General features: G+C 40.8%; 18 protein-coding genes across 18 annotated transcripts; 10 read left to right on the forward strand and 8 right to left on the reverse strand.

Moving 5' to 3' along the window:
* Nucleotides 1–203: 203 nt before the first annotated feature.
* Nucleotides 204–896, forward strand: NESG_00041 (uncharacterized protein; the record flags this gene model as incomplete). The annotated part of the gene is made up of 1 exon (XM_053047701.1): nucleotides 204–896. The coding sequence occupies one exon, from the start codon at nucleotides 204–206 to the stop codon at nucleotides 894–896; it is 693 nt and encodes a 230-aa protein (XP_052905526.1).
* A 218-nt stretch (nucleotides 897–1,114) lies between these two features.
* NESG_00042 (uncharacterized protein) lies at nucleotides 1,115–3,538 on the reverse strand (the record flags this gene model as incomplete). Its single annotated transcript, XM_053047702.1, has 1 exon — nucleotides 1,115–3,538. The coding sequence occupies one exon, from the start codon at nucleotides 3,536–3,538 to the stop codon at nucleotides 1,115–1,117; it is 2,424 nt and encodes an 807-aa protein (XP_052905527.1).
* Nucleotides 3,539–3,562: 24 nt separating this feature from the next.
* NESG_00043 (uncharacterized protein) lies at nucleotides 3,563–4,651 on the forward strand (the record flags this gene model as incomplete). The annotated part of the gene is made up of 1 exon (XM_053047703.1): nucleotides 3,563–4,651. One exon carries the CDS (start codon nucleotides 3,563–3,565, stop codon nucleotides 4,649–4,651), a length of 1,089 nt encoding a protein of 362 aa, XP_052905528.1.
* A 717-nt stretch (nucleotides 4,652–5,368) lies between these two features.
* NESG_00044 (uncharacterized protein) lies at nucleotides 5,369–5,896 on the forward strand (the record flags this gene model as incomplete). The annotated part of the gene is made up of 1 exon (XM_053047704.1): nucleotides 5,369–5,896. The coding sequence occupies one exon, from the start codon at nucleotides 5,369–5,371 to the stop codon at nucleotides 5,894–5,896; it is 528 nt and encodes a 175-aa protein (XP_052905529.1).
* A 2,291-nt stretch (nucleotides 5,897–8,187) lies between these two features.
* On the forward strand, nucleotides 8,188–8,379 carry NESG_00045 (uncharacterized protein; the record flags this gene model as incomplete). The annotated part of the gene is made up of 1 exon (XM_053047705.1): nucleotides 8,188–8,379. One exon carries the CDS (start codon nucleotides 8,188–8,190, stop codon nucleotides 8,377–8,379), a length of 192 nt encoding a protein of 63 aa, XP_052905530.1.
* A 409-nt stretch (nucleotides 8,380–8,788) lies between these two features.
* Nucleotides 8,789–11,455, reverse strand: NESG_00046 (uncharacterized protein; the record flags this gene model as incomplete). The annotated part of the gene is made up of 1 exon (XM_053047706.1): nucleotides 8,789–11,455. One exon carries the CDS (start codon nucleotides 11,453–11,455, stop codon nucleotides 8,789–8,791), a length of 2,667 nt encoding a protein of 888 aa, XP_052905531.1.
* Nucleotides 11,456–12,042: 587 nt separating this feature from the next.
* On the reverse strand, nucleotides 12,043–13,557 carry NESG_00047 (uncharacterized protein; the record flags this gene model as incomplete). Its single annotated transcript, XM_053047707.1, has 1 exon — nucleotides 12,043–13,557. One exon carries the CDS (start codon nucleotides 13,555–13,557, stop codon nucleotides 12,043–12,045), a length of 1,515 nt encoding a protein of 504 aa, XP_052905532.1.
* A 710-nt stretch (nucleotides 13,558–14,267) lies between these two features.
* On the reverse strand, nucleotides 14,268–14,861 carry NESG_00048 (uncharacterized protein; the record flags this gene model as incomplete). The annotated part of the gene is made up of 1 exon (XM_053047708.1): nucleotides 14,268–14,861. One exon carries the CDS (start codon nucleotides 14,859–14,861, stop codon nucleotides 14,268–14,270), a length of 594 nt encoding a protein of 197 aa, XP_052905533.1.
* A 449-nt stretch (nucleotides 14,862–15,310) lies between these two features.
* On the reverse strand, nucleotides 15,311–15,946 carry NESG_00049 (uncharacterized protein; the record flags this gene model as incomplete). Its single annotated transcript, XM_053047709.1, has 1 exon — nucleotides 15,311–15,946. The coding sequence occupies one exon, from the start codon at nucleotides 15,944–15,946 to the stop codon at nucleotides 15,311–15,313; it is 636 nt and encodes a 211-aa protein (XP_052905534.1).
* Nucleotides 15,947–15,975: 29 nt separating this feature from the next.
* NESG_00050 (uncharacterized protein) lies at nucleotides 15,976–16,458 on the forward strand (the record flags this gene model as incomplete). Its single annotated transcript, XM_053047710.1, has 1 exon — nucleotides 15,976–16,458. The coding sequence occupies one exon, from the start codon at nucleotides 15,976–15,978 to the stop codon at nucleotides 16,456–16,458; it is 483 nt and encodes a 160-aa protein (XP_052905535.1).
* A 423-nt stretch (nucleotides 16,459–16,881) lies between these two features.
* NESG_00051 (uncharacterized protein) lies at nucleotides 16,882–17,427 on the forward strand (the record flags this gene model as incomplete). The annotated part of the gene is made up of 1 exon (XM_053047711.1): nucleotides 16,882–17,427. One exon carries the CDS (start codon nucleotides 16,882–16,884, stop codon nucleotides 17,425–17,427), a length of 546 nt encoding a protein of 181 aa, XP_052905536.1.
* Nucleotides 17,428–17,769: 342 nt separating this feature from the next.
* On the reverse strand, nucleotides 17,770–18,978 carry NESG_00052 (uncharacterized protein; the record flags this gene model as incomplete). Its single annotated transcript, XM_053047712.1, has 1 exon — nucleotides 17,770–18,978. One exon carries the CDS (start codon nucleotides 18,976–18,978, stop codon nucleotides 17,770–17,772), a length of 1,209 nt encoding a protein of 402 aa, XP_052905537.1.
* Nucleotides 18,979–19,084: 106 nt separating this feature from the next.
* On the forward strand, nucleotides 19,085–19,882 carry NESG_00053 (uncharacterized protein; the record flags this gene model as incomplete). Its single annotated transcript, XM_053047713.1, has 1 exon — nucleotides 19,085–19,882. One exon carries the CDS (start codon nucleotides 19,085–19,087, stop codon nucleotides 19,880–19,882), a length of 798 nt encoding a protein of 265 aa, XP_052905538.1.
* Nucleotides 19,883–20,629: 747 nt separating this feature from the next.
* On the forward strand, nucleotides 20,630–21,208 carry NESG_00054 (uncharacterized protein; the record flags this gene model as incomplete). Its single annotated transcript, XM_053047714.1, has 1 exon — nucleotides 20,630–21,208. The coding sequence occupies one exon, from the start codon at nucleotides 20,630–20,632 to the stop codon at nucleotides 21,206–21,208; it is 579 nt and encodes a 192-aa protein (XP_052905539.1).
* Nucleotides 21,209–21,307: 99 nt separating this feature from the next.
* On the forward strand, nucleotides 21,308–21,712 carry NESG_00055 (uncharacterized protein; the record flags this gene model as incomplete). Its single annotated transcript, XM_053047715.1, has 1 exon — nucleotides 21,308–21,712. One exon carries the CDS (start codon nucleotides 21,308–21,310, stop codon nucleotides 21,710–21,712), a length of 405 nt encoding a protein of 134 aa, XP_052905540.1.
* A 170-nt stretch (nucleotides 21,713–21,882) lies between these two features.
* NESG_00056 (uncharacterized protein) lies at nucleotides 21,883–22,257 on the forward strand (the record flags this gene model as incomplete). The annotated part of the gene is made up of 1 exon (XM_053047716.1): nucleotides 21,883–22,257. The coding sequence occupies one exon, from the start codon at nucleotides 21,883–21,885 to the stop codon at nucleotides 22,255–22,257; it is 375 nt and encodes a 124-aa protein (XP_052905541.1).
* Nucleotides 22,258–22,614: 357 nt separating this feature from the next.
* NESG_00057 (uncharacterized protein) lies at nucleotides 22,615–24,312 on the reverse strand (the record flags this gene model as incomplete). The annotated part of the gene is made up of 1 exon (XM_053047717.1): nucleotides 22,615–24,312. One exon carries the CDS (start codon nucleotides 24,310–24,312, stop codon nucleotides 22,615–22,617), a length of 1,698 nt encoding a protein of 565 aa, XP_052905542.1.
* Nucleotides 24,313–24,619: 307 nt separating this feature from the next.
* On the reverse strand, nucleotides 24,620–25,402 carry NESG_00058 (uncharacterized protein; the record flags this gene model as incomplete). Its single annotated transcript, XM_053047718.1, has 1 exon — nucleotides 24,620–25,402. The coding sequence occupies one exon, from the start codon at nucleotides 25,400–25,402 to the stop codon at nucleotides 24,620–24,622; it is 783 nt and encodes a 260-aa protein (XP_052905543.1).
* Nucleotides 25,403–25,693: the final 291 nt, after the last annotated feature.

A 25,693-nucleotide genomic window follows, 5' to 3' on the forward strand; every position in this document is an offset into this window, starting at 1 on the left:
CAAACAGGCAGCAGAATTGCTGTAGACAAATTGCAATATAGCATTTAGAACAAAAAAGACTATTCTTTCATTAATAGAAAATTAATTATGCTTATTATGTTAAATATAGCACATACGGCGCATAATTAAAATTTAGACCCAAATTATACTAAGTCTGGAAATATTGTGTTCTATATAACTCTGAATGAAATATAAGACTACACATGATAATAAATATTAATGTGCAAGAAGACATTTCTGATCTGTATCTAAAGCAGCCACCATCCATATTCAAACAGCTGAGATCGTTTTCATATAAAAACCTTCTTGAGCTTGTGAGAACACTTACCAGCATCACCATACTTACGCTCTTTCTCCTGTCTGGATACAGCACACTTAAAGGCATCTATGCTGTGGACAGAGTTGAATTCTACAACATTCTCCTGCTCTTTGCGTCTACCGCGCTTGTTGTATCTGTAAAGTTTCTAACTCGCAAGAAAACTTCTTCAAATGCTAGAGTCTGTGAGAAGATGTTTCTTCCCATTATGCTGTCGCTACTTATTACTAGCGCTGGCATATCCATTGGTCAGTCCTGGATCTTTTTTTTACTCACAAATACAATTGTGCAAGACAGTGACTATCCTCTAATTCTGCTGAGCCATTTGATTATGTTTTCTTTGCCGTCTTTTCAATGCTTCGCAAAGCATGCTAACTTTATAAGGCTTTTTCCAGGCATTCTTTCTTTTATCGCCATAGCAGAGAACAGAATTGGCAAATATAGAAAAGAGAATGTACTTATTTTCAATCAGTCTCTTTCAATAACTGGAGCCACAGCGTGTCTGCTTGTTATTCTGACTGTTTTGTGCCCATTGGTTCGAATCTATCTGGAGGAATTTAGACAGTATCGTTATATATAAATGTAAATTACTTAAAATTATCTTTGGGGGATTTTTTCTTATTTCACTACTTCTTTCTATTTATTCATGTAAACGAATACTCTGCCAAAGCGAGCTGGTGAAAAATTATTATAAGCATGCAAAAATATTCGACTTGCGAAAGGCCCTGCTACAGAGTGCCACCACTATACTTACACTAAATAAGTTAATATCAAAGAGAATTCTTAGGTTTATTTGTTTTAGAAGTCCTGGAAGTACACATCGAGTGTGCTGTCTATTTCCTCCGCAGGGCTAAGCTCTGGGTCCTTTTCAATGTCCTTTTGGTCAAAGTTTGAGTACACATTGCTACCTGCCTGGGGAGTCCAGCAAACAGGCAATTTCTGTTTTTTCATCTTCTCCCAGTCAAAGTCTTTGAAGTAAACGTGGTTTTTTATATCCTCAACAGATTCTGTGCCCAGGCGCTTCTCCACGTTTTTCTCTAGCAGGCCTGCTATAAAGGACCGCATGGGCTCTTCTATCTGGTCAATATTTGCTGGCGGGTCGTTTTGAATTGCCTCCTTTATTTGCTTCACGCTAGAGCCAGTGAATGGCGGCGTCTTAAGAACCAGCTGGTATGCCAGAACCCCAAGACTCCACCAGTCAACCTTTTTCGTGTAGTGCTCATCTATCATCTCTGGCGCAATTGCAGGAATGCTTCCGCATAGAGTGTGCGCTATTCCTTTAGCTGCGCCAATTGAGCACAGCTCCATGTTTATCAGCTTGATATATCCGTTTTCTGCAAACATCACATTCTCCAGCGCAAGGTTTCGGTAGATAATGTTCTCAGAGTGCAGCCACTCAATTGCTATTACCAGCCCAGCGAGAATCATCTGCACCTCTTTGTCCGAGATATCACGGGTTTGCAGATGATAGTACAGATCGCCGCCCTGCACAAACTCCGTTATGAAAAATATGTGCGTTTTTGTCTGGAAGCAGCCCAGCAGCTGCAGAAGAAATGGATTGTTTGAGGTTTTTGCTATTTCTAGACAGGTTCTCTCAGTGTCCATCATGTTTTGATAGTTGTGATCAATTATTGTCTTTTTCTTGACTGCCTTGAGACAAACTGTTTTATGCCCCCATGCACACAGATACACCTTCCCATCTCCCTCCTTGTGCAGCAGAGAGATGAACTTGAACTCCTCAATTGATATTTTGCTGGACTTCTTTTTGCGAAGCTTGGGCATATATGCAATCAGCCCTGTCAGAAGCTCCAGAGTTATTCCGCAGGACTTGAACAGCATGCTTCGGCACGCTGTGTGATATGTATTCTGGCAGACTGTGCACTCCAGCGCTATTGCAAGCATGCCGATTCTTTCTCCACAGTGGCAGCACCACACAGCGCCAAGCATTTTATCTTTAGCAAGCGAGTGCTCCACGCTGTATCTTTTTGTAGGCACAGGATTCTTCTTTTCTGCATCTGAAGACAAGTCTGAAGAGTTGCTTTCACCGCCAGAGCTATCATGGTTTGCACCTTTTCGCTTTGGCTTGGAGACTCTGCTCGCCACTGTATCTGTTTCCTTGGGCTTTTCGCGGATGTCAATCGCTGCAATGATTATGCTCAGCCTCTCCTGCTTCATCTTTTCCAGCTGCGCCTCCAGCTCGGCCTTCTCAGACTCGATCTCTTTCTTCTTCTTGAACTCGTTACACTCAAAGAAAATAAGATGTGTGCAGCGCATGTGGCATGTGAACTTGCACATATCGCACCTATAGTACTCTTCTGTGTCCTCGTTGTTGTCGCTATTTCCGCAGACCCCACACCGGTAAAGAGAGGTGCTTTCAATCCTACGCAGAAGATGCTCTGCAGACCGCTTGGTAATTATGGTATTAGATGCACGGCTGATGCCATCTGAGTCTAGAACACACTTTCCAAACGAAATTGAAAGCGTGCTGTTGTCTGAGATGTTATAGTAGAAGTTCCTCACCCCTATGTCTTCTGCATCTACCAGGTCCTGTATGGGAAAAAAAATGTCCCCAACCATCACATTGTCTTTTGTCATGATGATAAACTCCAGCCGGTATGTATTTTTAAACTCAATGCTTATCGGCTTGCTCTCATCAATTTCATTCTGTGCAACTTGTCCAATAAAGATCTCATCTGCATATATACTAATTACTATGTCTTTATGTAAGGGGTTCTTACTAAGTAATTCTACAATTGACAAGTGGGTTCTTCCGCTACGTTTCACTTTTTCGCAGTCTTCTTTTTTTTCTGTGTTGAATATCAGAGCTGGATTGCAGTTTTTTTTCGTTGAAAATGCATCTGATAGAAGTCGCTTGATTAGCGCCATCTCTCTCTCCAGGAAGTATATAATTCTTCGCGCCTTTTCCACTCTTTCTAGTAGCTCAGCCGTGGAATTCTCTTGCATAAGGATGCTGTACCCCTCTATAAGATCCTTTTCCTGCTTTATCCGCCTTGCAATTATTTTTGCTCTGCTGGTGTCTCTGGCCTCCCAGCTTTCCAGGATGCTCTGCGGATTGGTTTCCTTCCCAGAGAGAAAGGGGTTTTCATTCTTCAGCTGCTCAATTTGGTACCTTGCTGCTTCTGCCTCCGTCTCGGAGAGGGTTGGCAGCATGTCAGTGAGCTTTTTAATTACATTCACGGTGTTCGGGAGTTTGTCAGTCATATGTAGATTGTTTGTTTGTTTTTTATGCACGGGTCACAGTATATAAGACAAATCTCCATAAAGCTCAAACAATATCTAAAACAGTGTGAAGAAAGCGGCAACTTCGCCCCCTCAGCCGCAAAGAAGACAGTTCTTGATTGTCTTGTACCTTTGTCAGAGATTGTTTTAAAAAGCCCCGCCTCCTCTCATGCTGCGCAGCCATCTGATGTGATCCCAGTGGAAAGCCCATACATATACGCCTTAATTGCAGAGTATCTATGCAGTCAGAATGCTGTAGACAGCGCGCGCATCCTTCTGGAGGAGATTGATGAGATGCTTCCTGTGAAAAGCACACACGAGACAGTGTGCATCCCAACAGTGTATCTTCCTTGGGCAGAAGAGCTGAATGCAGTTGCCCCCAGGCTAATCACAAAAAAGTCCTTAAGCTATACACAAATGACAGACATCAAAAAAAAGTGCCAGAGAATAATTAACTCGCACAAGGAGGCAGAAGCACCAACCGATCCTGTTACAAAGCTCTATGGTATTATAGAGAGCGCGCTGAAAGAAATGGACAAATGGGACAACTGTACTGAGCAGCGAAAGGATGTCTTCCAGCGCGCGATTATTGAGATCAAGGAATGTTTCTTTGAAGAGAATGAAACACTGGTCTACTTTGACGGACATATAGGCCATGTGTATTCAAAGTACACCGCGCAGTATGAAGAAATAAAGCAGGTTTTAGGCCTTTTTGTCATTCCCACCCGCCACAACGAGGTGAAGCAGCTGGTCCATGCAAAGAGAGCGTGCTTCCCAAAGAGCGGAATAACCCTTGAAACTTTCTATCACATTGGGAAGAAGATGGAGAAAATGAACATCACGCCATATGACACGGAGGTGGAAGTTGAGTCAGCAGTTCCTCCCATTTTGTCTTTTCACTCAACCTTCTTCTGCCCAGTTCTTCGGTCGGAGTGCTCTTTTGACAATATGCCGTGTGTACTTACATGTGGGCACATAATAAGCGTAAAGGCTGTTGAAAAAATTGCGTCTTTCAAAGGTGTTATTTTTAAGTGTCCTTACTGTCCAAAGGATGTGAATGTTAAGGATGTTTTTAAGATAAAGATGACCATCTAGCTATAATTGTATAATAAAAGGCTCTTTTTAACTTTATTAAATACTCTTTTACCATACCACATACTCTTCTAAATTTAATAGAGCGTAAATATCTGAAATAAGAGAATGCGCGCAACACACTATATTTTTTTAAAGAAAATATGCTTTATTCTTCCTATGGTATTCACCATAAGCTCAGGAATTTAGGAAAAGGAAAAGCGTAGAAAATCCCAGAATGTTAAAAGTATAACACAAAAATGTTTTTATTAAGTAAGGTATGCCAAGGCAATAGTATAATCAATAACAACAGTGACAGACATAACCAAGCAAGACAATTCTAACGCAAGACAATATAATAGTGCTAAACATTCGGGTCAGCAGATTTCTTACAAACCGCCAGTCAATAAACAGTCCTTAATCAAGTCTATCTCATTCATCAATTGCTATTTATCTATTGGAAAATATTCAGATACTGATCACTGCACTTTCTTTATATCTTCTCCCGCATAGCATACCATACTACGCTTTGTGTTTCTGTCAAATGCATACTATTTTCTAAATAAAGGACATAGCAACTTATTAGCTGTAAATTACCCAGGGCAGTCTATAAAATACCCAGGGGTAACTATTTCGATAATTAAGCATTTGATTGGATGTTTAGCAATAGAAAACACCCAATCAGTGTGCAGAATCTTCTCCTAGTGAAAGTATTTACTGTGCACACTTTTCCAGTATCTAATGAAAAGCGCTTTTAGAAGTCTAGCTATAATTATAAGCATTTCTTTACTAGGATATTTTGAGCTTTCCAATGCAGCAGAGAACCATATGGAAGAGTGCATAGAGGAGTCTATTGAAGAGTATAAAGAAGTAATATGCCAATACACAGACAGCAGAATAGATGCAATGCACGCATGCATCGCAGATATAATGAAGAGTTACAAACAGATGCAGACGTCCAATCTATGCAGCAAAATTCCAGACCCAATTAAAACCTCATTTGACCTCTTAGAGATGTTTTATGAAAGCCCTACATGCGAAATAAAGCAGATCCTTAGAGAGATGCGCAGCACACTTTGCGAGATGGAAAATATAATAGAGACAAGCGAGATAGAAGAAATATGCATAGATAAAATTAAGTATGCACACTCTGTTATACGCACAATTGGAGAGGACATATCTGAGCTGATTCAGTTCTACATAATACTGGATATAAACATAAATCGAATGCAAGAGTTTATTATGCAGGGAAGTCTTGGGTATAAATGAAGCCGCTAGTGATTATATACATCTATAGTGTGCACCTACTCTGACCCCATTAACATACCCCTCTATAAATTGCAGCAGACTAGCACAGGATCCACATAGTATACTGAGAATTTAATTTATAAAGTATTTCAATTTTACAAATTTGTATTGCTGCTACTCTGATCCTATTTACGAGTCACTGTCACTATTATAGGTCAAATAAAGGTGATCTATCGATTATGAACATGAGTTATCCAAAAACCTTATTAAAGAAAGTCTTCTAGTGATAGTGCATTCTTAGTCTCTATTTTTAGGATTAGGTTGGTTATTTTAGTGAAATTAGTGTGCTTTTTTGCATGTACAATTATATTTTTATATTATTAAGCTTTCTATGTGCACTAGCATATCCACAAGAAAAAGTTCTGCTAGACTGTTTTTAGCTCAGTTTAAATTTCTTTTAGAGTTTTATTTCCCAAGAGCCTTGTGTATAGCATAAGATGGGCTATCCCAATAAATAGTTCAGAATGAATATTAGCTTCTTTGCATGTATAGAATAATTTGTTTATGTGTTAGTTTATTCAATAATATCCAACCATGCACTATAATCTGCATGTACATTGTCTATTCATTAAACTGCATTTATACAAGATTTATGTATGTATCCTATATTCCCCATCTCTAATCTACCTCTTCTGTACTATGTCTTCATTCTCCTGTCTATGTCTTCTTATTATCCTTTCTTCTACATCTTTGCAAAAATAAACTCTACAATATTTGCACTACCATTACTGTTCAGAAGGGTTTGTTTCTTCTAAAAAAAAGATAAAGACACACGAAAATCAGAAAACTGCACTTTTTGAAGAACCACTCTCGGCAAACACTCGGCGCAATGTAGAAAGCTGAACAAACTCTGCATCACATGCCAGCCACATAAAGAACAAAAAGGCCATGCCCAGACATGAAAACCTATGCGTACACCTGCAAAGAACTATACACGCATACAACACATGATATACATACACGTATATGCATAATATACACATACTACACATATGCAATATGTATGCTGATAGAGACACATCAGAAGTAGACAAGAATGTATTCCTCAAGCATGCTATGCAAGTACCAAGACACAAGCTGTCTATCTGACCTACCCATCTGCACACACCTCCCTACATCAGCAGGTCTTCCTCCAGTGCCTGCTGCACATGCCTTGTACACACTCTCCCACTATATTAATTTTTCGTCATATGGCCCTCCAAGATGCGTAATTTGCACATAGACTGGGCTATACATCGCAATTAAGTAAACAAACAGCAGAACATGGTCTAGAGTGCAATTAGAAGGGCCCAATACACATATTTCCCAATTTGATCATTTTTTTGGGGTATTTAAGGGACACGCACTCTCCATTTCAGAACACCAGGAGAGCTGCATCTGTCTCACGGCGCAGTGCAGAGAAGAGGGCTGGCTAGGAGGTGGCAGGAGCAAGCCGGCACTAACCCTGCCGGTGGGTCGTCCACTATTATCATTCCCTTCGGGGTAGTCTATAAGGCCATATGGAGTAGCTTGGATGCCAACTTTGTCATTAGGAAATTCCGCGCATGTTCTTTTTACCTTGATGCTTGTACATTTAATATTTAGAGCCGCTGCGTTGTCTAAGCCGAAGTGGCACTGAACTATGCGTGCACTGGACTTCCCTGCTCCTGTCCTCAGCACCGACTGGCCCTCTCCTCTGCGCGGCGCGCGCGATGGCCTGCCGTGCTGTCTGCAGCGCTCCGGCAAACAGCAGCATGCGCGGGCCGCTGGGTTCTCAGGCCAGTCGCAAGACGCCGCTCTCCCTGCATATGCAGCAGCTAACCACTACATGTGTATGCAGCGAGCGAAGATGTGCTGTGTGCAGGCAGTACATGGCGCCCGTACATGGCCGGTACACACTATTATTAATAAACAGCCGCTCCCGATCTGCCTGCTGTCTTGCTGTACTGTGTCCGCCCTTTGTGTGCTCAACTAATATTCCTTGTCCGCAAGCCTCGAATGGCTTTTTATCTTAAACTCTTTTACTGTGCTTCTAATTTTCCTTGGAGTAGTAGTGGGAATAAAATGTTTCTTTTGGTAGGCATTAGTTTTCTCTACCTCAAGGGCATGCAGTCCTTTTCTTCAAGTCAGCAATCTAAATAGATTGTGGTAAAATTCCCACTTTCAATAAACCCTGTGACAAAAGGACATCTATGATAAATGCACTTTCCGGACGATTTCTCGTATATCAAAAACTGACTATATAATAGTTAGAATAATTCAGAAAAAAGAATATGTCCGAACCCAAGAATACAATTATCAAAAATGCATCCGGTCAAAGGCACCAAAAACATCCACAGGATTCCAATAATAAAACTCCCTGGACAACTTCACTCTCTATTCTCGACTATTATCTCCGGACTAGCTCGTCGCCCCCTTTTGGGCACGTCATAGATGTTATCTTTTTCTTTGAGTTTTGGCTATAGACCTAGCTGCTGTGAGCGGCTCTGCTTGTTTATATGTTACTGGCTTGTGCTCTGAGTTTTTTGATCTTTATGTTACACTACTGTCATTTGTCATATTATATTTGTTTTGTAAAATCCAATACATATTGTTAGACATCTATAAGTCTATAAGTATACAATGATAAATAATTTATAAACAGTTTAGTATGGCCATGTCTAAAATCTTAAGAATAAATTTAGCATGTCTATTTCTGCAGACTTTAATAAATTTTAAACATCTTCAGAAATAAGTATAAAAATAAATAAAAAGAGAGCTTTTATTCTAACCAATAAAAATCTTTCTAGTTAAAGAAGTGCCTATAAAGGCAGTCTATCGTATGTAAGGGTGTAGTCCATACGCTGCAAGTGTGGAAGCACTTTTATGCGTATTTTAAAGAATGCTTACAACTTTGTTAAACTTTTCAATATCATCTTCACTTCTACATATCTGGTCCTTCAGATTGTTGAGCGTTTGCATAACCCGGTTATATATACCATTTGTATTAACAAACCATGAACATTCGTGTGTGATGTATTCAGACTCATCAATCATGCATAGGTTTCTCCTAATAAGGGCTGCATCTGGATTCTCTTCTGCACAGAGGTACACCAGCCATATAAAGTGCAGATGGGATATTATCCGATCTGCCTTAGAAGCACACCTTTTTATTATAAGCATATCAATTTCATTTGAAAGCTTCATATCCCTATTTTTAAATATGTATTGGAAAATACTTCTGTTCAATGCGCTCATTAGTAATGGATGACTGGATTCGAGTGATCTGTCGAAATAGTCCATAAAATAGCCGATCCATGCAATGAAAACATCCATATCAGCATCTAGAATGAAGTCAAGGTAGTATTCAAGGTTTGTATGGTATGTAAAAAAAATATATCTCGGCTGGCCTAGCTGCATTCTAGGGAAGCAGCCTGGATTGTTTTTTTTAGATTCGAGCCCTGCATACACAATTGCAGGGAATAGAATTATCTGTGTGGACGGGTTTTTTAGCTCGGTGCTTCCTAGTATGTTAGAGACAAAACGGATAATGGGATGGTTAGGAGATAGGTTTTGGGTCATGCTGTATAAAATAGAGCAAGATAATATGTCCTTTTTGTACAAAAGGTCATTGATTTTCTTCACCAGAAGGAGCCTATTGATCTCAGAAAAGTTGCTTTGGACAACTTTGCGAACCTGTTCTTTAATCAACACTATATTATTGTTACGAGTGTCAATATTTCTTATTTCATAGTTAATGTATGTAGTAAACAGATTTTCAATAAACGCAGTATCATTTTTAGATTTGTCAGCTATTTCATTCATTTTCTCCATTCGATCATCCTTGAACATCATAACAGCGGGACTCATGCCAATACTGCTATGATTTTCAGATATATCCAAGACTATCGTGTTCTTAATATTGTTATGCTCAAATATGATAGTGATGCAGCCAGATATGTCATATCTCCCATTATGATATTCATCAATTGAAAGGTCAGCAAATTCTATCTCTATATTACTTGTCTTGGATAGACGTTTAAGCAGTTCTTCGGCGTACTCTTTAATGTCATCACATAATTCATTGTCCAGCTCTCCCTCTTTTTCCTTTAAACTCTGTGCAAAGCCAAGTATCTTTTTCTTTTCTTCTTTAGAAATATTTACTATTTCAGCAATAACCAAGAGCATGTTTATAAGACCGCAGTCTAGCTCGTTTCTATCCCTGCAGTATGCAATTCTAGGCTCGTCTAAGCACGCAACAACATTGCACCACCTTATCTGGAACTCTGCCTTTGTTGTGTCGAATGACTTGTTCTCTTCGGGAGCGAAGAATTCTTTCAGACTTTCAGAGACATTCCCCATATGATCAGTTTTATATGTGAAGTCAGATGGGTCATAGGCAAGGCAGCAAAAGAGAGAAAGAATCATGCACTCTACACAGTTGCTGTACTTCTCTAAATTTTCAGTAGAGAATGCTTTTGTTTTTGGGTCGCGCATAGGAACAGATGTGTATGCAGGGATCTGTGTACTGTCTATAAATGGGAAGACTCGATACTTATTTAAAATCTCTTGAGTTTCTTTCATTAAGGCCATAGAAACTGTGTCTGTTTCTGTACTGGTAGGCTTAAACAGTCTGTCATACACACAGCCACCTTTACTTGGTGATTCTGTGTGTGGAGCATATTTCTCTGTCATTTCGTGCACTGTCTGAATAAACTCTTTTGCCCGCTGTGCAGTGTCTATAAACCCAAATATGTACGATTGGATCAGAAACTTAGGACTGTCCAGAAACTTTCCTGTAGAAAACTCATCCAGTGAGCACTTGTCTACCATCATGCTAAGTACTTCATGATTGGTTGCATTCTTCTGGAAGAAAATGATCATTTGCTTAACTTTCTTCTGTTGGAATGTTTGTACTTTGTCTTCCACAGGGTTTAGCCATGGAATTTCCATGGGCACTTCGAAGTATATTTCATCTTTTTTGCTTGGTTCATAGACCTTCAGTACAGTGTTACTGACTTTAATGGGAATATTCACTCCCTCAGAAAAAAGAAGCAGCATAGCCAGAATCTGTAATGCATGCTTCTCTGTTGTCTTTGCTCGCAAAAACTGAATGAAGGACTGGTTACCTCGTGTCTCTATAGTTATGTCACCAGTTGGAGATGGAAACAGCTCAATCAGATGATTATGGTACTTTTCAGCGTATTCATCCATTTTATTGTCTGTTAGTGCTTTGTATGCGGCATCTTGGTTTTCATTTCTGGCAAACACACAGATATCATATGGGCTAGCAGCCTTTGGGTCTTCCTTTACATTATAGTCTATATCTATCTGCGGTGCAAAAAATCTTTTGTTGTACATATACTCCATTTTTTGGTAGATGTATCCCCGAAGGAAGTTAAGAGGGCCCTCAGGATTTATTCTTATAGGTGTTGCATCTGCTGCAATTTCAAACTGCAGAGCGGCCTCCACTTCATCCAATGTCATGTCTGCTCTAGATATATTCATCATTAGAACACTGATTAAGGCAACTGCCTTGATCCAAATAACCGAAAAAATCATTTTATAAATAGAATAAATTATTTTCAATATATATATTAACGGATAGATGTAAGGGGTACAAGTTATTTGCTTATTGATCCACCAGCTGTATGTATTAATCAACAGTTTTTATTAAAAATTGTCCAGTATAACCCGAAATATCCATGAGTATTTAAATCATGATTGGTAAAACATTTAATTAGTCAGCGCTGCACCAGTAAATGATCTACTCTCTAAGGTCCAATCATAGAATCTCTAAGCGATCCAATCGAATAACCAGAAGTAGTTTGTTATCCTGCAGAAAATTAAAAGCTTAAATATACTCATGCATTACAAGTAAATTTTATATAAGAAAAGAGCAGCTCCATAAGGATTTACTCGCTTAAATATAAACCTGGCTAGCCAGAAAAAATATTCTGCTAGGAGCTGGATTATATTTTATCTATAGCGCGTATGGGGAGAAAGGGCCTAATACAAGGGAATAAATATAAAAGCAGACCGGGTGCACACTAATGCTTCTTTATTATTTTCTGCTTTATGTTTTCTGTATACTCGCATGAAGACTTGAGTATACGTGTCTATTCTTTTCCTATATGCACACGAGCTCGCTAGTAGGAGCCTTTTTCAAAGCCGCATGCCTCGCAAACTGTCCGGCCTGCGGGGTTTTCCAGAGTGCATACATTGCATGCCCATGCGGTTTTCTCTCTGCAGTCCTTTGCAATATCTACAAGCTCCTCTAGCTTCCCATTTAGCACATCGTCTTTAAACCTTTCAGAGTCCGCAAGAGAAACACATGCTGCAAGCTCGTCTGAGAGAACACCCATGTCTGCCAGCTCTAAGAGCACCTCTATATCTGATACGGATCTCAGGCTCACCTGACATATGGATTCATCAGACAGCCGCTTCTGAAAGTGTTTTTTTAGTTTGCTCAGCCCCATGCCCCGTCTAAAAGGGCTCTTTTCTGCGTTTATACAGAATATGCCTCTATTTTGGGTAAGCCCGTGCGTTGGGCGCACAGCCAGATACTCCACAGGTATTCTGCTGCCTGTGTGCGACCCCTCTTTGTCCCTCCATGTTACATCCACCGACTTGGCAGACATTTCAAGAGGATTTACAGATGCCTGCAGAAGACCGTCCAAAGCAAGCTCCATCCCAAGGTGGGTGACCATGCACTCAAGTATTTCAGATGATGATGAAGTTCCGCTGAGGATCAGCGTTACGAACTTGGACCCTTTTCTTTCCTCAGCAGCCCACTCAGCAAATCGGTTCTGCATCTCTGCAATAAATGCTATCTCCAGGGCAGTTATGTATGGCGTCGGGTCGTTTGTTATTCTTGTGTACACCATCCCAACTATCTCCATTTGCAGTAGATCCAGAACTCTCTTCAGAGATTCGTCAGAACCTGTCAGCATTTTGTCATTTGGATCTATGATGAAACCATCCACCAGCCCTTTTTGGTTTGGTGTGATTGTGGTAAATACCTCTGCTTTTCGGCCATTTGGCACGTCGGCATACTCTGAGTATCGCCCAACCAGAAAATGGACTGACTGCACATTCATCTCTTTCTGCTCAATGAGAATTTGCTCCAGGATTCCTCTGTCGTGCACCTCAATGTGGTCTATTGGTCTAAACGGCTGCTGGCCAAGAGAGATCTCCTTTGGCAGGCACTTATTGCACCGGTGCTCTGGGCGATGGGTGCGGCAGGCAGGCGGCAGATGTGTTTCAATCAGAAGTGTCTTTTCCTTTGACGCTAGGTACTCTTCATATGCACCCTGCGAGATAAACCTCCGCTCCTTGAACTGATCTGACACCCAGGAGTCTTCTGCCATGCAATTGCTGCACATACCAGATGGCCCGTGGCTGCACAGCGTGTTTTTTTCGTCCAAAGACGGCTCCCTCTCCTCCTCAGCAGGCTTCTCAACCTCATACTCAGCAGAGAGCATCTCTCCATTCTCTAGGCCATTTTCACCTACTGTTCCATCTATGCTCTTTCCATTGTGCATGATGTCGGTGCATAGCGAATTCACCCGCTTGGCCACCTCTTCTTTTATCTGTGCAATTGTTGTGGTCTGCAGAACCTCAATTCGCATAGTTCTGTCTCTTCCTTGGACTCGAATAATCATAAAAAAATAGTAAACAAATCGAAAATACTTAAAGATGCATGCAATATCTCTGCGGCTATTGGCAGACTGCTCTGCCGGCTATATATCTACCACCAGGGAGCAAGCCCCAGCGCATGCTCTCATTAATAATTGTTATTTTATTCCACAATTATTTGCAATGTGTGTCTGTAATAGAAGGCATGCTAGTAGACACAGAATATGATATGACAAGGGAAAGCTATATACATATTTCAATCTGTAAAAATGCATCTATTAATAAATATATACTGGCATAAGGGCATTCAGTGTTTTAAGACATTAGTTAAGACTTCTAGAAAGGGTGGGTTTTATTAAGAAGTGTATTCAAGTTTGCTCTAAACAAAAGTCCCTTCTCAGATGAGCTTTTCCTGCACATAGCTGTATCCCATTGAATAAGAGATAGAGTGGATGGAATTTAAGAACAGAATAGATCTTTGGCCAAATATAAATATTAATAAGCACATTTTTATTATATTTAAGCAGCAATTTGCCTGTGCCTATATAGTAAGTCTTTTGTACTAGAAAGCGCTGTCTGTAATCTGGCCTCTTTTTAGCATGCACTATTTTCTAAAAGCTCCTTTGAGGTATATAGTTTATGTTTGACTGTTTCGTGATTTTAATAGTCAGTGCAAGTTATGAAATAGTAATGCAGATATCTGCTAGTAATGGAATGACTGCATATACTGTTTAAACTACTTCTTGCACCTTTTTTTGTTTGGCTTTGCCACTTTCTCCTCCAGCCTTTCTATCATTTGATTATACCGCTGCTGTCTCTCTTCTGCTCTTTTTTCTAAGTCCTTTGCAAGTATTTCAGCTGCCTCTCTTTCTCTTCTTCTTTTCTCTTGCCTTCTTTTGTTCATCATGAGCGGCTTTGCCTTTGCGTAGTCTTTAAACTCCTCTACTTTCTTGTCCTTGATCTGCTCATTAATTATTTGTCGGTACCTATCCTCCTGCTCATCCTCCCCAAGCATCATGGCGTCAATTACTTTTACCATGCGACCCTTGTGCTTTTTGTACAGGGCAATTATTTCGTCTTGCTCCTCTTGCGACCCTTCGTATATCTCCCTAAATCTGTCAAACATGTTCTTTGTGATTATCTCTCTGTCAGCTGCGTTTTTCTCCGTAAGCAGCTCATATGCCTGGTTGAGGCGGATAAACTGCTCCTCTGAGCCGCCAGGCCTGTCTGGGTGCATTTTCATCGACAGTTTCCTGTAGCTCTTGCGTATTTCTTCATGGCTGCTTTCTAGTGTGCATCCAAGTATCTCTGCTGCTTCTTCTCTTTTCATATAAAAATTCTATTTTCGTGGAGAAGATGTGCATGCGAGATTTTCTTTTCTTACGACAGGCTGAGAGCTAGGCATAAAAATAATATGCTTAGGGCAAGGAATGCTATTCTTCCCTCTAGCTAGCTCAAAAAGAAGAAAACACATATCTATGTAGAACAAGCTGCAGCAAGCAGAGATATACCGTTTCTAGTAGAATTCGGATTATATCAGATTATATTCATGCAGATGTACTATGAAGTTATCAAGACAACTATACTACTTATTGCAGCTGCATATAATTTGTTTGTATAAAAACGCGTTAAATACTGCTTTTAGAAATTAGCAGCACAGTGCACTTATATGAGATAGTGCTCTTTCAATGCACAGGCATGCGTAAGAGTAGTCTTTTGCTAGAAGCAGCAAAATTATCCTAGAGAATGCACATAGTTTAAAAACAGATTCACATAGATTTATTTGTTCTTTTTTTCGCGCAAAGGCTCTTCTTCTTCTACTTTGTCCTCGCATTCATCCCATCCATACAAAGGCACGAAACTCTCTAAAACACCGCAATCTGCATAGAGATTTGGGAAAAGCCAGAAAGATCTTCTAGTTACCAGCCAGATGGATAAATAAATAACAACCCTAACAATCGTGATTGCAATGAGGAATATTACTATGCCCATCAGCAGATAGAATAGATACCCCGTGCCCACTTTCACACTGCGCGGCCATATTGGGAACATTGCAAGAGCAACAGCAGCAAAGAACAGCATAATGCTTATAAGATACATCATTGATTTTGACCCTTCTTTTAGCCAGATGTACTCATGGTTAATGTTGAACTCGTAGGAAATGTCAAGGATGTGGTGCTCGTCAGAAGGCCTCACCCTTACAATATAGTGGTTGTCAAGGAGAATACCCATAACCTCCTTTGCCTCAGATGCAAGTAGGCCCTTTTTGCTCATCAGGTGCTTAACTGCATCGGAGCCTTTAAATATTGATATTCTCTTCATTTTATTTAGAATGGACTCAGTTGTGTCAATGTCCCGGAGGCTTTTTTCAGCAAACCCCGGTGTAAAGTGTCTTGGCGTGCTCATTTCAGCCATTATTTGTTTTAGAAAAAGAATTAATTAATATGCGTATATGCGTGCAAAATGAATGCTGTCTCAGAATTTTGTCCTTTTTGAATGTTCTCAAGACATCGCCCCTTCAAAAAATAGAGCTAGAAAACATTCTATGCGAGATAAATAGGCTAATAACCATAGTTACCGCAAAGCAGGACATCCCATCAGTAGAGATAGAAAAAGTCAGTGAACAGAAGTTTGTAATTAAAAATACCCACATAGAGAAGGAGGAAGCAGGCGTGAAAATAGAAAAAACAGATATTCTGGAGCTGAAGGCATACTTTGAAGCACATCCAATAGACACGCTGGAGGAGGCCGCGGAGTATATAAAGGTGCTCTACGAGAACAGAATATGTATTGTCTGTCTTAGAAGGGCGTGTGCAATAACACTTACGGCCCCCTTGGTTGTTAGAAGAGTCAATGGCTCAGTGTTTGTGTATCACACAGAATGCGTAGAAGAAGGTAAAAGGAGAAGACTATACCCGAGTGAATAGAGCTGTGCAGTAAGAGAAACATGCAAGAGTAGGTTGCATGATGCATATGTAAATGGCTGTTGATCTCAAAGAGTCTGCTGAGTGCATCTATTCAAGATGGCCTCGCATGGAGAAAAATAGCAAGATATCAATGCTAGACAGCTGAAATAAGGCAGAAAAATGATTGATATATGCGGCTCTAGATCTCTTTCTGCCAGATCTCCCTGCATATATAGAAAGACTTAGAATTTAAAGATAAAAGAGATGATATTGCCATGGACACCAACTTATCGCAAACGCAGCACCAAGCGTATTTGATGCCATATTAAAACAGGCTGCACTTAGTTTGCTTTTCCAGTGGGCCATAATGGCAGATGCATTATATTGCTAGAGTGGCATGGCAAATAAAGAAAAAAGAACAAAACAATTTATTATTTGTGGTGTATGGGATTTATTGTCTCCAGGCTATACAAAGGGCAGTCTTTCTTTATTCTTATACTCAGGACAGGACTGCCGCCAGATGACTCAACAGCAAGCGAGTTTCTTTCTTCTTTCTTTTCCAGGTTTAAAATAACATATACATACAAAAACGAGTGCATATCATACAAAAAGCTAGTCCGAAAAGAGAAAAGCATCTCAATAATTGAAATGCACGATGCAAACCACCTGCATCTCTTCTGGGACTGCATAACAGGAATGCACTCTGTCATATATTTTGTCCACTCTCTATCGAATGATAATGCACTCACAGTTATTGGGCAGATAAAGTGTGTCCGGGATGTAAATCAAGGGGCGTCTCTTCTACTTGTGGTTATCCAGAACCAGATGGAGGCGGAGGAGTACATGCTCTTTAAAAAAGGCCTGCAAAAAAGCCTTGATGGCGCGCTTTACCGAATTATAAACAGCACAGCAGAGTCCCCAAGCACGCCAACAGCGCATGTAGATGACATATTCCAGGAATTTTCGTGGGCTCTTAACCAAGCTGAGTGAAATGCAAGAGTGCACTGTATTTATTCAGACCAGAAACCGCTAGAGGACTTCTAATCGCTATTGATTCGAGTTGTATAAACTGAATTTTGCTATTAATCAAAGCAGACTGAACTATCTATAAACAACACATACCTTCTAAGTATTTATTTTCATTTTTATTAAACTGTTTTATAAGCTAATTCTTCTTGTGCACTTATGCATGCCTAGCACTGTAAAAGTAGCTAGCCTATTTCTATATATCTGTGCTGCCAGCCAGAGAGTATTGGCAATATGCACGCAGTACATGTTATAGTTAGTGCTAAGTTAAATTAACTAGATGCCTATAAATATAATTTCTGCATTTTATTCTAATTTGGCCTGCTCGTCAGCGTCCTTATCCATATAGTCTATGTCTTTCACGCGGTATGCCACAATGTATCCTGCAGCGTGGTGCGGAGGAATAAATAGCGATCCTTTCCCATAGTAGACATAATACCCGGGCTGGGTTATTTTTCCAGCTATTTCCCCTTCTTCATCAACTATGACAATTGGACCATCGTACAGGGACTGCACAATAAGAGCGTCTGAGTCTGTATTAAATGGATCATTGAGCAGCATGTACCCACCTTTGTTTATCCGCCCTACCAGTACATCTACGATAACATCAGACTTAACGAAGCTAAGGCCTAGTGGAAGTATTGTTATTTCGCCTGAGGGATCCTCCTCTGGCTCATCTAGTGACGTGTATACACAGTTGAGCCTCTTCTTCCACTGAAGGCCTGCAAGCACTCCTGTTATTTCCTCAATCTGCTCAGCATCCTGTGCAGTGTCTATAGAGACCAAGTTAGAAGTAGTTACCTGCGGAATCATGGTCATATCTGTATCCTGGAAGATCCAGTACCTAAACGGCCTATAGTCTAGAAGTATGCTCTCAGGAAGGTGCCCGTCAGAATTGAGCCATCCTGTTAACGCCATTCTAGTGCCGCGCGTCATCATCTCGACCTCATGATACGACCGTCCAGAAACCTCAAATATCACAAGTCTATTCGCAATTGGCGCGATTCTTTTTGCAATAGTACGCCCGTCTGATTCATAGAGCACAAGCGCACCGTTTTTCTCATTTGGATCTGTGCTCTCTTTCTTCTCGGCACCAGCTTCATCAGATGTGGATGCGAGCGGGTCATTTAAGTAGAAGGAAAACGCTAGAACCCTCTGGCCCACACAGTCATCGTGGGGCAGGAGAAAGTCTCCTGATTTGTATATGGAGGCAAAGAGATCCATCCTTTTCTCCTTTACCTCCTTTTTGATATTGCAAAGATCTATATCCATTTTGTCTTTCAAGAACTCAAGAAATGGCTGAAAAGACGCGTCGTTTTTTAGCTCATACGTTTGGTAGAAGTGAAAAAGGTCGGTGTTTTTTTTGAAGTACTCTCTGCTTAGTGCCTCTTGGTGCACTTTTTCAAATAGGTCCTGCGGCAGAAAGTTGTCTACTACTCTGTGGTAGAAAGGGGCCGAAAATTGTGCCCCTTTTTCCTTGGGGCTATCTCCTAACTCATTTTCGCGCTGTTTCATTAAAAAGAAAAAATTTCTGGGAGTGAATAAAGTAGAAAATGATTTGCTGATTCTATGGGGTAGAAATAGGAGAAAAAGTATAAATAGAAATGCAAATAAAGAAATCATGCCAATACAAGGAGGAGAATTAAATTACAACAAAGAAGAAAATAAGAAACCAGTAGATGACAAATCTAAGACTGACGACAAGTCCAAAGTCGATGACAAGTCCAAGACTGGCGACAAGCCTAAGGTCGATGACAAGTCTAAGACCGGCGACAAGCCTAAGGTCGATGACAAGTCTAAGACTGAAGACAAGCCTAAGGTTGACGACAAATCCAAGGTGGATGACAAGTCTAAGCTAGGCAAAGATGCAGCAGGTGCCACTGGAATATCATCTGCTACTGAGAAAAAGATAGACTCGCTTCTGCCAAAGACACAGCCAACAAAGCCATCAGACGAGAAGCTTGAGTCCAGCAAGATTACGGATGCCACCAAAGCAACAGGAAGCATAGGCTCATCAAAGCCTAGCGATTCCAAAGGTCCCAGCGTGCCACCAAAGACTGGAGCAACAGGTCTTCCAAAGATGCCAATGGGTGCAGCAGGACCCACCACCAAGCCCCCAGGATCAGCCCCCTCGGGAAACGCACCGACCAGCACCAAGCCTCTCGCACCTGGTGCCAAAGGACCAGCCGGACAGCCAAGCAAGCCTTCAACTGGCTCAAAAGAAACTGGTGCTGCTGCATCATCATTGTCTGGTAGCTCGGCTCCAAGAAACCCAGAGAGCTCTCTTAATCGGGGCGCAATTGACTCCACCCAGGAGGATGACGAGTCTAATGCTATCGTGCGGTTCTTCAGAAAGATCAAAAACGCTATTGCTGGCTTCTGCTGCCAAACCGAGGACAACATAAGACACGTGGCTTAATAAAGAGTCATACTTAAAATATTTATCTTCTACATTACAATTTATTTCTTAAGTGCACTAGTCTTTATTTCAGCAGTATAGACTTGCACATATTTGCACTATCAACAGAGTTACATGCACTGTAGGGCCTTCTCAAAATACCATCTCAGCGATGCTTAATTTACTCTTTACCCGGCATATGCTGTTTATCTATGTATTTATATATAGCATTATTGTCTCTGTCTTGAGGACACGAAATCCTGTCCTCTTCTCAACAGTGTAGACTCATGCTATTTACTGCCTTTTGGGGCTTGGCTGTAGGCTAACGCACTACGGAGGGGTCTACTTGTTTGCGCATCTTGAGTTTAGTGATCTGAGTTTATTGAATCTATATATCATGCCCCCACATTCTGTCACAGTGTGTTTGTAAAAACATAATACTAATTGATATCAAATTAAATGACTATAAATAGGTAGTAAAAATAAATTATATCTAGTCTAGTAGACCGAGTTTAATATTTTAAGGGGAAAGGCTCAGATGTGCTTTTAGTTGAATCTTTGCATTTTAATTAATAATTATACATAAAAGACAGGAATACACAGATACACTGTTTAATAATAAATTTGACAGTATTCTCTAATAAAAAGAGTTTATAATTTGTATTTGAGACTAATTAGAGCTACAGAACAATTTTATCAAAACCCAAATATATTTCTGCCTGCATTGTTTAGTATATGGAGAAGAATATTTTAATAAGTTTTCAGATTATGTCCATATTAGTTGTATTTTTTTGTCTCTATCTTCTAAGCATGAGTTCCCAGACAAAGTCAAGCACAGAAGAAGTAGGTTTTTACAATTTTAAGGAAAAAGCAATTGATGGAAACGAAGTGAACTTTTCCAGATATAAGGGAAAGGTATGTCTTGTTGTGAACACTGCATGCAAGTGTGGGCTGGCTAAGAATGGATTTGCCACAATTAAAAAGCTGCAGGAGAACTTTAAAGACCTGCAGATTCTTCTCTTTCCAAGCGCAATAAGCACGTTCATCGACCAGGAGAAGGATAGTTCTGAGGAAATAATTGAGGAAATAGCAAAGTCCGGGATAGTACTGAAGGACGAGAACATAGTTGTATTCAAAAAAAGTGTTATTAACAGCTCAGTAGGGATATTTAACTGGCTTACGTCTACATATGAAAAAAGCGGATGGTTTAACATAAAGTCAATTAAATGGAACTTTACCATGTTTGTGGTTGATAAGACAGGAAGAAGAGTGGACAGGCACGATCCAACCAGTGCAACTTATCCAAATGTTGAGAAGTCAGTTAATAAGTTTTATAGCGAATTATAAGGGGGTTACAAGACAGCAGAAAATTATACAGATGTAAAGTAAAAGCAGCCAATAGGATCTTTTAATAAAAAGTATAAAGCTCCGCCCAATTCCCCCTATATGAAGCAAAATACAGAGAACAGTGAAGAGAGAAGAACTAACAATCAGGAACCAGAGAAGAAGACCACTGAAGGAGAGAAGGATTTGACAGAGCATGAAAAGGAGATGCATGACAAAGCAGAGAAGCAAACAGAGGAAGCAACAACAAAGGTCACTGGGTTCTTCCAAGTATTAACCGCAAAAATAAAGGGAGGCGCAGAGGGGGTTCGCTCTGGCATCCATAAATCAATGAATAAGAATAAGTCCAAATCAAACTGCACTGAGAAGAAAGATGGACCAAACTGCAAGGACAAGTGCGATCCAGAGGCATCAAAGTGCTCTGAGAAGAAGCATGAGCCAGACTGCAAGGACAAGTGCGAGGCAGACGCATCAAAGTGCAAGGATAAGAAAAAAGAGATGCAATAAAATGCATATCCATAACCTATAGTGCCAGTTTGCGCTGATTTTAAGACTATTGTCTAAGTGACCATAAATAAAAGTTAATAGTCTGAATGGAATGTTATTATATGTATTATATTTAAGCTAATTTATTAGAGTGTTCTATAGATATATTATTGGCCTTTAATGCAAGGAAAATGGCGTGGAGAGTGCATACTCTGTCTCGAAACACAGGAAGTGACTGGGCGCATATTAACGCAATGTCGTGCTTGCAGATCACACTTTTTCTAGTAAGCACCACAATATGTGTGCAGGCAGAATTTCGGAACTGCAAAGAAACCCTCGAAACCATTCCTATTCTAGACGAAGACACATTTTTTCAGCAGGAGTACGCCTCAATAGGTGTGCATCTAAAAGACAGAAAGATCCAACTAAAGCTTGCTTCAGAGCGCGAGGCTGCAAGTCTTCTGGACACCATACTTTACATGCAAATGATGTACAGACTCCGTTTGGGTCTTTCATCAATCACACAAAATCACACATCCACCATGAAAACACCAACAGGGCCATAAATGCGCACAACTTATTACTGCTCTGCTATTTCCTACAGTGCGCATGAATTATTACATGGTTTAATTACAGCTGCATCAAAACAACTTTGTAAAATGCCCTGAGATTGGATGTATAGCCTGAACCTAATATATACAATGTTAGCTGGGTATTCATATTTCATACAGCAGGCCAGTGCAATGAGTGCTCTTGTGCAGTACTAGGCTCTTGTCTAACTAAACAGAAAAAAGTAAACTCCAAAAAGAAAAGCTCTCTCGCAATAAAAATGAAAATCTTCACATACTTACACTATTTTTTCATGCATAGTAACACGGCTGTTTTCAAGTGGGAGTGTAGAGATATTTACTTTATTCATTTTTCTATTGCTCCTCGCTGTTTATTCTCTGCGATAGAATAAGGGCAGTGTCTGTGTGCCTGTGCGAGTAGCCATCCGCACATACCAGAGGATACGCCTCAGTGCAAGGACACTTAAGCCACCTATGGACAAGAGATGTAGTCTGCGGCTCAAACACGCTTTGCTCCTCACACTGCGAAAGATGCTCCTCAATCTCCTCGGGCGGAAGCACTCCCTCCAGCTTCTTCTGCAGATCTATCTTTTTCATTTGGACAAGCAGGATGTACTCCTCAACTGTTCCCATAAGAAAGAGCCTGTGGATAATAACTGGCTTGGTCTGCCCAAGTCTCCAAATACGGGCCATTGCCTGCAGATCGTTTGCAGGGTTCCAGTCTGAATCAACTATGATCATGCGGGTGGACTTTACAAGCGTAAGACCTTCTGCTCCACACTTTGCAGAGAGAATAATCACTTTCTGTCCCTTTGCCTGGAAAGAGGACAGCGCGTCCTCTCTCAGAGCAATATTCATCTCGCCATGGAATGCAGACACGTCTTTTGGCGAGATTGGGACTTCCCTGCGCGTTGCCATTCCTTGGATAGACTCCTTTACCTTCTTTATCACTTCAATGTATCTTGAAATGATCACAAGAGACTGCTTCTCTAGAAGTATATCTTTGGCAAGCGCAAGAAAAACACCCCACTTGCTGGGAGAGGTGCATGTGTGGATCCTCAGCCTCTGGATGTCCTGAATGCCGCCCCTTGAGGCAATGTTTCTATAGAATGACTTGTACGCCTCGTACTCTTTGTTTTGGATGATCCATATAATCTCGTCCTTCTGTGGCAGTCTAAGGCTGGTTCGCTCTATTTTTCTTCGGAGAACCGCATCGCTTGCAATGCTTGACAGCTCTTTGATCCCCTTTGCAGTCTCTGCGCGCCCGTCCACAAGCGCCAAAAGTGTTTTGTATTCCTGCACTGTGTTCTGAAAGGGCGTTCCGGTTAGCAGAAGCTTTTTGCTGCCCATTTTCTTAAGCGCCTGCAGTGCTTGTGAGGTGCTTGTTCTTAGCCTGTGCGCCTCATCGCAAATAACCAGCTGGAACTTGTGCCGCTCTGTATCAAGCGTAGCAAGCTTTTCGTAGCTGACCAGAAGAACGTGCTCTATCCCCCGATACTTGTTTGGGTGCTTCAGAGCGCCATTAAACACCCGCAGAGACGCAGCCCACTTGTTTATTTCCTTCTCCCACACGCCAACAAGCGAGCACGGGGAAACAACTAAAACAAGCCCTCCAGCTCTGCAAAATATTCGGGCAATTGCCACCGCCTGGAACGTTTTCCCAAGCCCCATTTCATCAGCCAGCAGAGCTCCGTTTGCAGAGCGCAGCCTTTCAAACATGAACTGCACTCCTTCAATCTGGTAGTCTTTGAAGAATCGCAGGTGCGACGGCTCTATATATGCTCTCTGCGTAAATATGAGAGACCCCTCAGGAGGCGGAGGAACTTGCACCTTCCTGATTATAGGGCGCTGCGCAGCCACAGCCTGAGGAGCCTCTCGCGTTATAGTGTCTTTGATTCCCCTTCTGATGTCAGTGGACACAATATACATGGATCCCTCAAATGCAGTGTTTGTGGTTGGCATGACCCGGTCCATAGGAATGCCTGCTGTGGTGAACAGTGTATATGCTCCGCCTGTTCTCTTAAGGATGCCCTCTGAATGGTCCTCGTTCATGCGCTTTCGCTTATAAATACATTGCATTGCTCGTTTTTTAAGATTTGCAAGTTTTATAACTAATTGTTCTAGAATATCTTTACCACCAGGAGAAGAGCTGCAGCAGATAACATGGTCTAAACTATTTGAGAGAATTGCCCTAGCCAAAGAGTAGCTTGTCTTGTTAAATATGAAAACATGCTTTCAACTGCAGAAACTCCCAGCTTGAGGATAGCAGACTGCTGCATTAGAAGAAAATAGGATGTATAAATAGAGAATTGAAGCGTGCGCTGCCTAGATAATGCAAGAAGTTATATGTGCTGTTTTATTATATAGTCTTAGCAAATATCAGCACCTGCAGAAGTGCGCCTGCTATTCCTCCTACAAATTGGCCTACCCAGTAGACCCATACATCAGTCCACACGCCTGAAAACAGTGTTCCAGGCAAAGTTATTGCCGGATTGAATACACCACCACTTGACCCAAGACCAAGAAGAGATAAGAATCCCAAGGTAAATCCAATTGCAATGGGCGCAAACGCAGATCTGTTTGGGGCCTGTGATGTAATTACACGCAGTTTGTCATTGTCCTCAACCTCATCAGGCACTTCAATCTTTACCTGTGTAGGAGGATTGAAAACATTGATGGCGACAGAGAATGCAACGTATGTAAGAATACCAGTAAGAATTATCTCTGTGAGAATTGCATTTCCTATACTGGCAGACCCGCCAATCGTTGACCGCGTATACCCAAGCAGTATAGATGATGCACCAGGCTTGGTGAGCAGCATGGCAGCTGATGCGAGCATGGCACCGCATGCCTGCATGACTATGTAAGCAAGCCCCATCCAGATGGGAAGCTTTCCCGTAACTATGGCTGCAAGGGTAATTGCAGGATTAAAATGTGCTATAGTAACATCCATAAATGAATATATAATGGCAACACTTGACAAAGCAATTGTTAAGGTTACAGCAATGTTGGCCACTCCATCAGCACAGGGAGTTATATTTACACCTGTTACTACAGAGTACACAGCAAATGCAAAGAGCGCTGTGCATAGTCCCTCTGCGAGAAGTGAGCGCACTATGATCCAGTTGAATGTAAGGCCCATATTTTTTATTATTAAAAATACACAATATATATATAATTTTGTCTGTAGTAAAATAACAAATAAATAGAAGACTCTTTTAAATCATAAAAACTTGCATGGTAAATAAAGCCTTTGTATTTGAAATGCAGTGATTAAATTCTATTGTATTCGAGTAGGGCTTCTTGCTATGAAAAATCCAAATAGATGCATCTATTTTTCAATTGAAAATTACCTTATTCTACAATATATACTTGAAATTCTGCTGGATATTTTTCTAAGGCTCTGCATCTGTTTAAAGCGGAATTGTTTAGG

Source organism: Nematocida ausubeli (assembly GCF_000738915.1).
Source record: "Nematocida ausubeli strain ERTm6 chromosome Unknown supercont2.1, whole genome shotgun sequence".
In the NCBI taxonomy this organism is placed as follows: Eukaryota; Fungi; Microsporidia; genus Nematocida; species Nematocida ausubeli.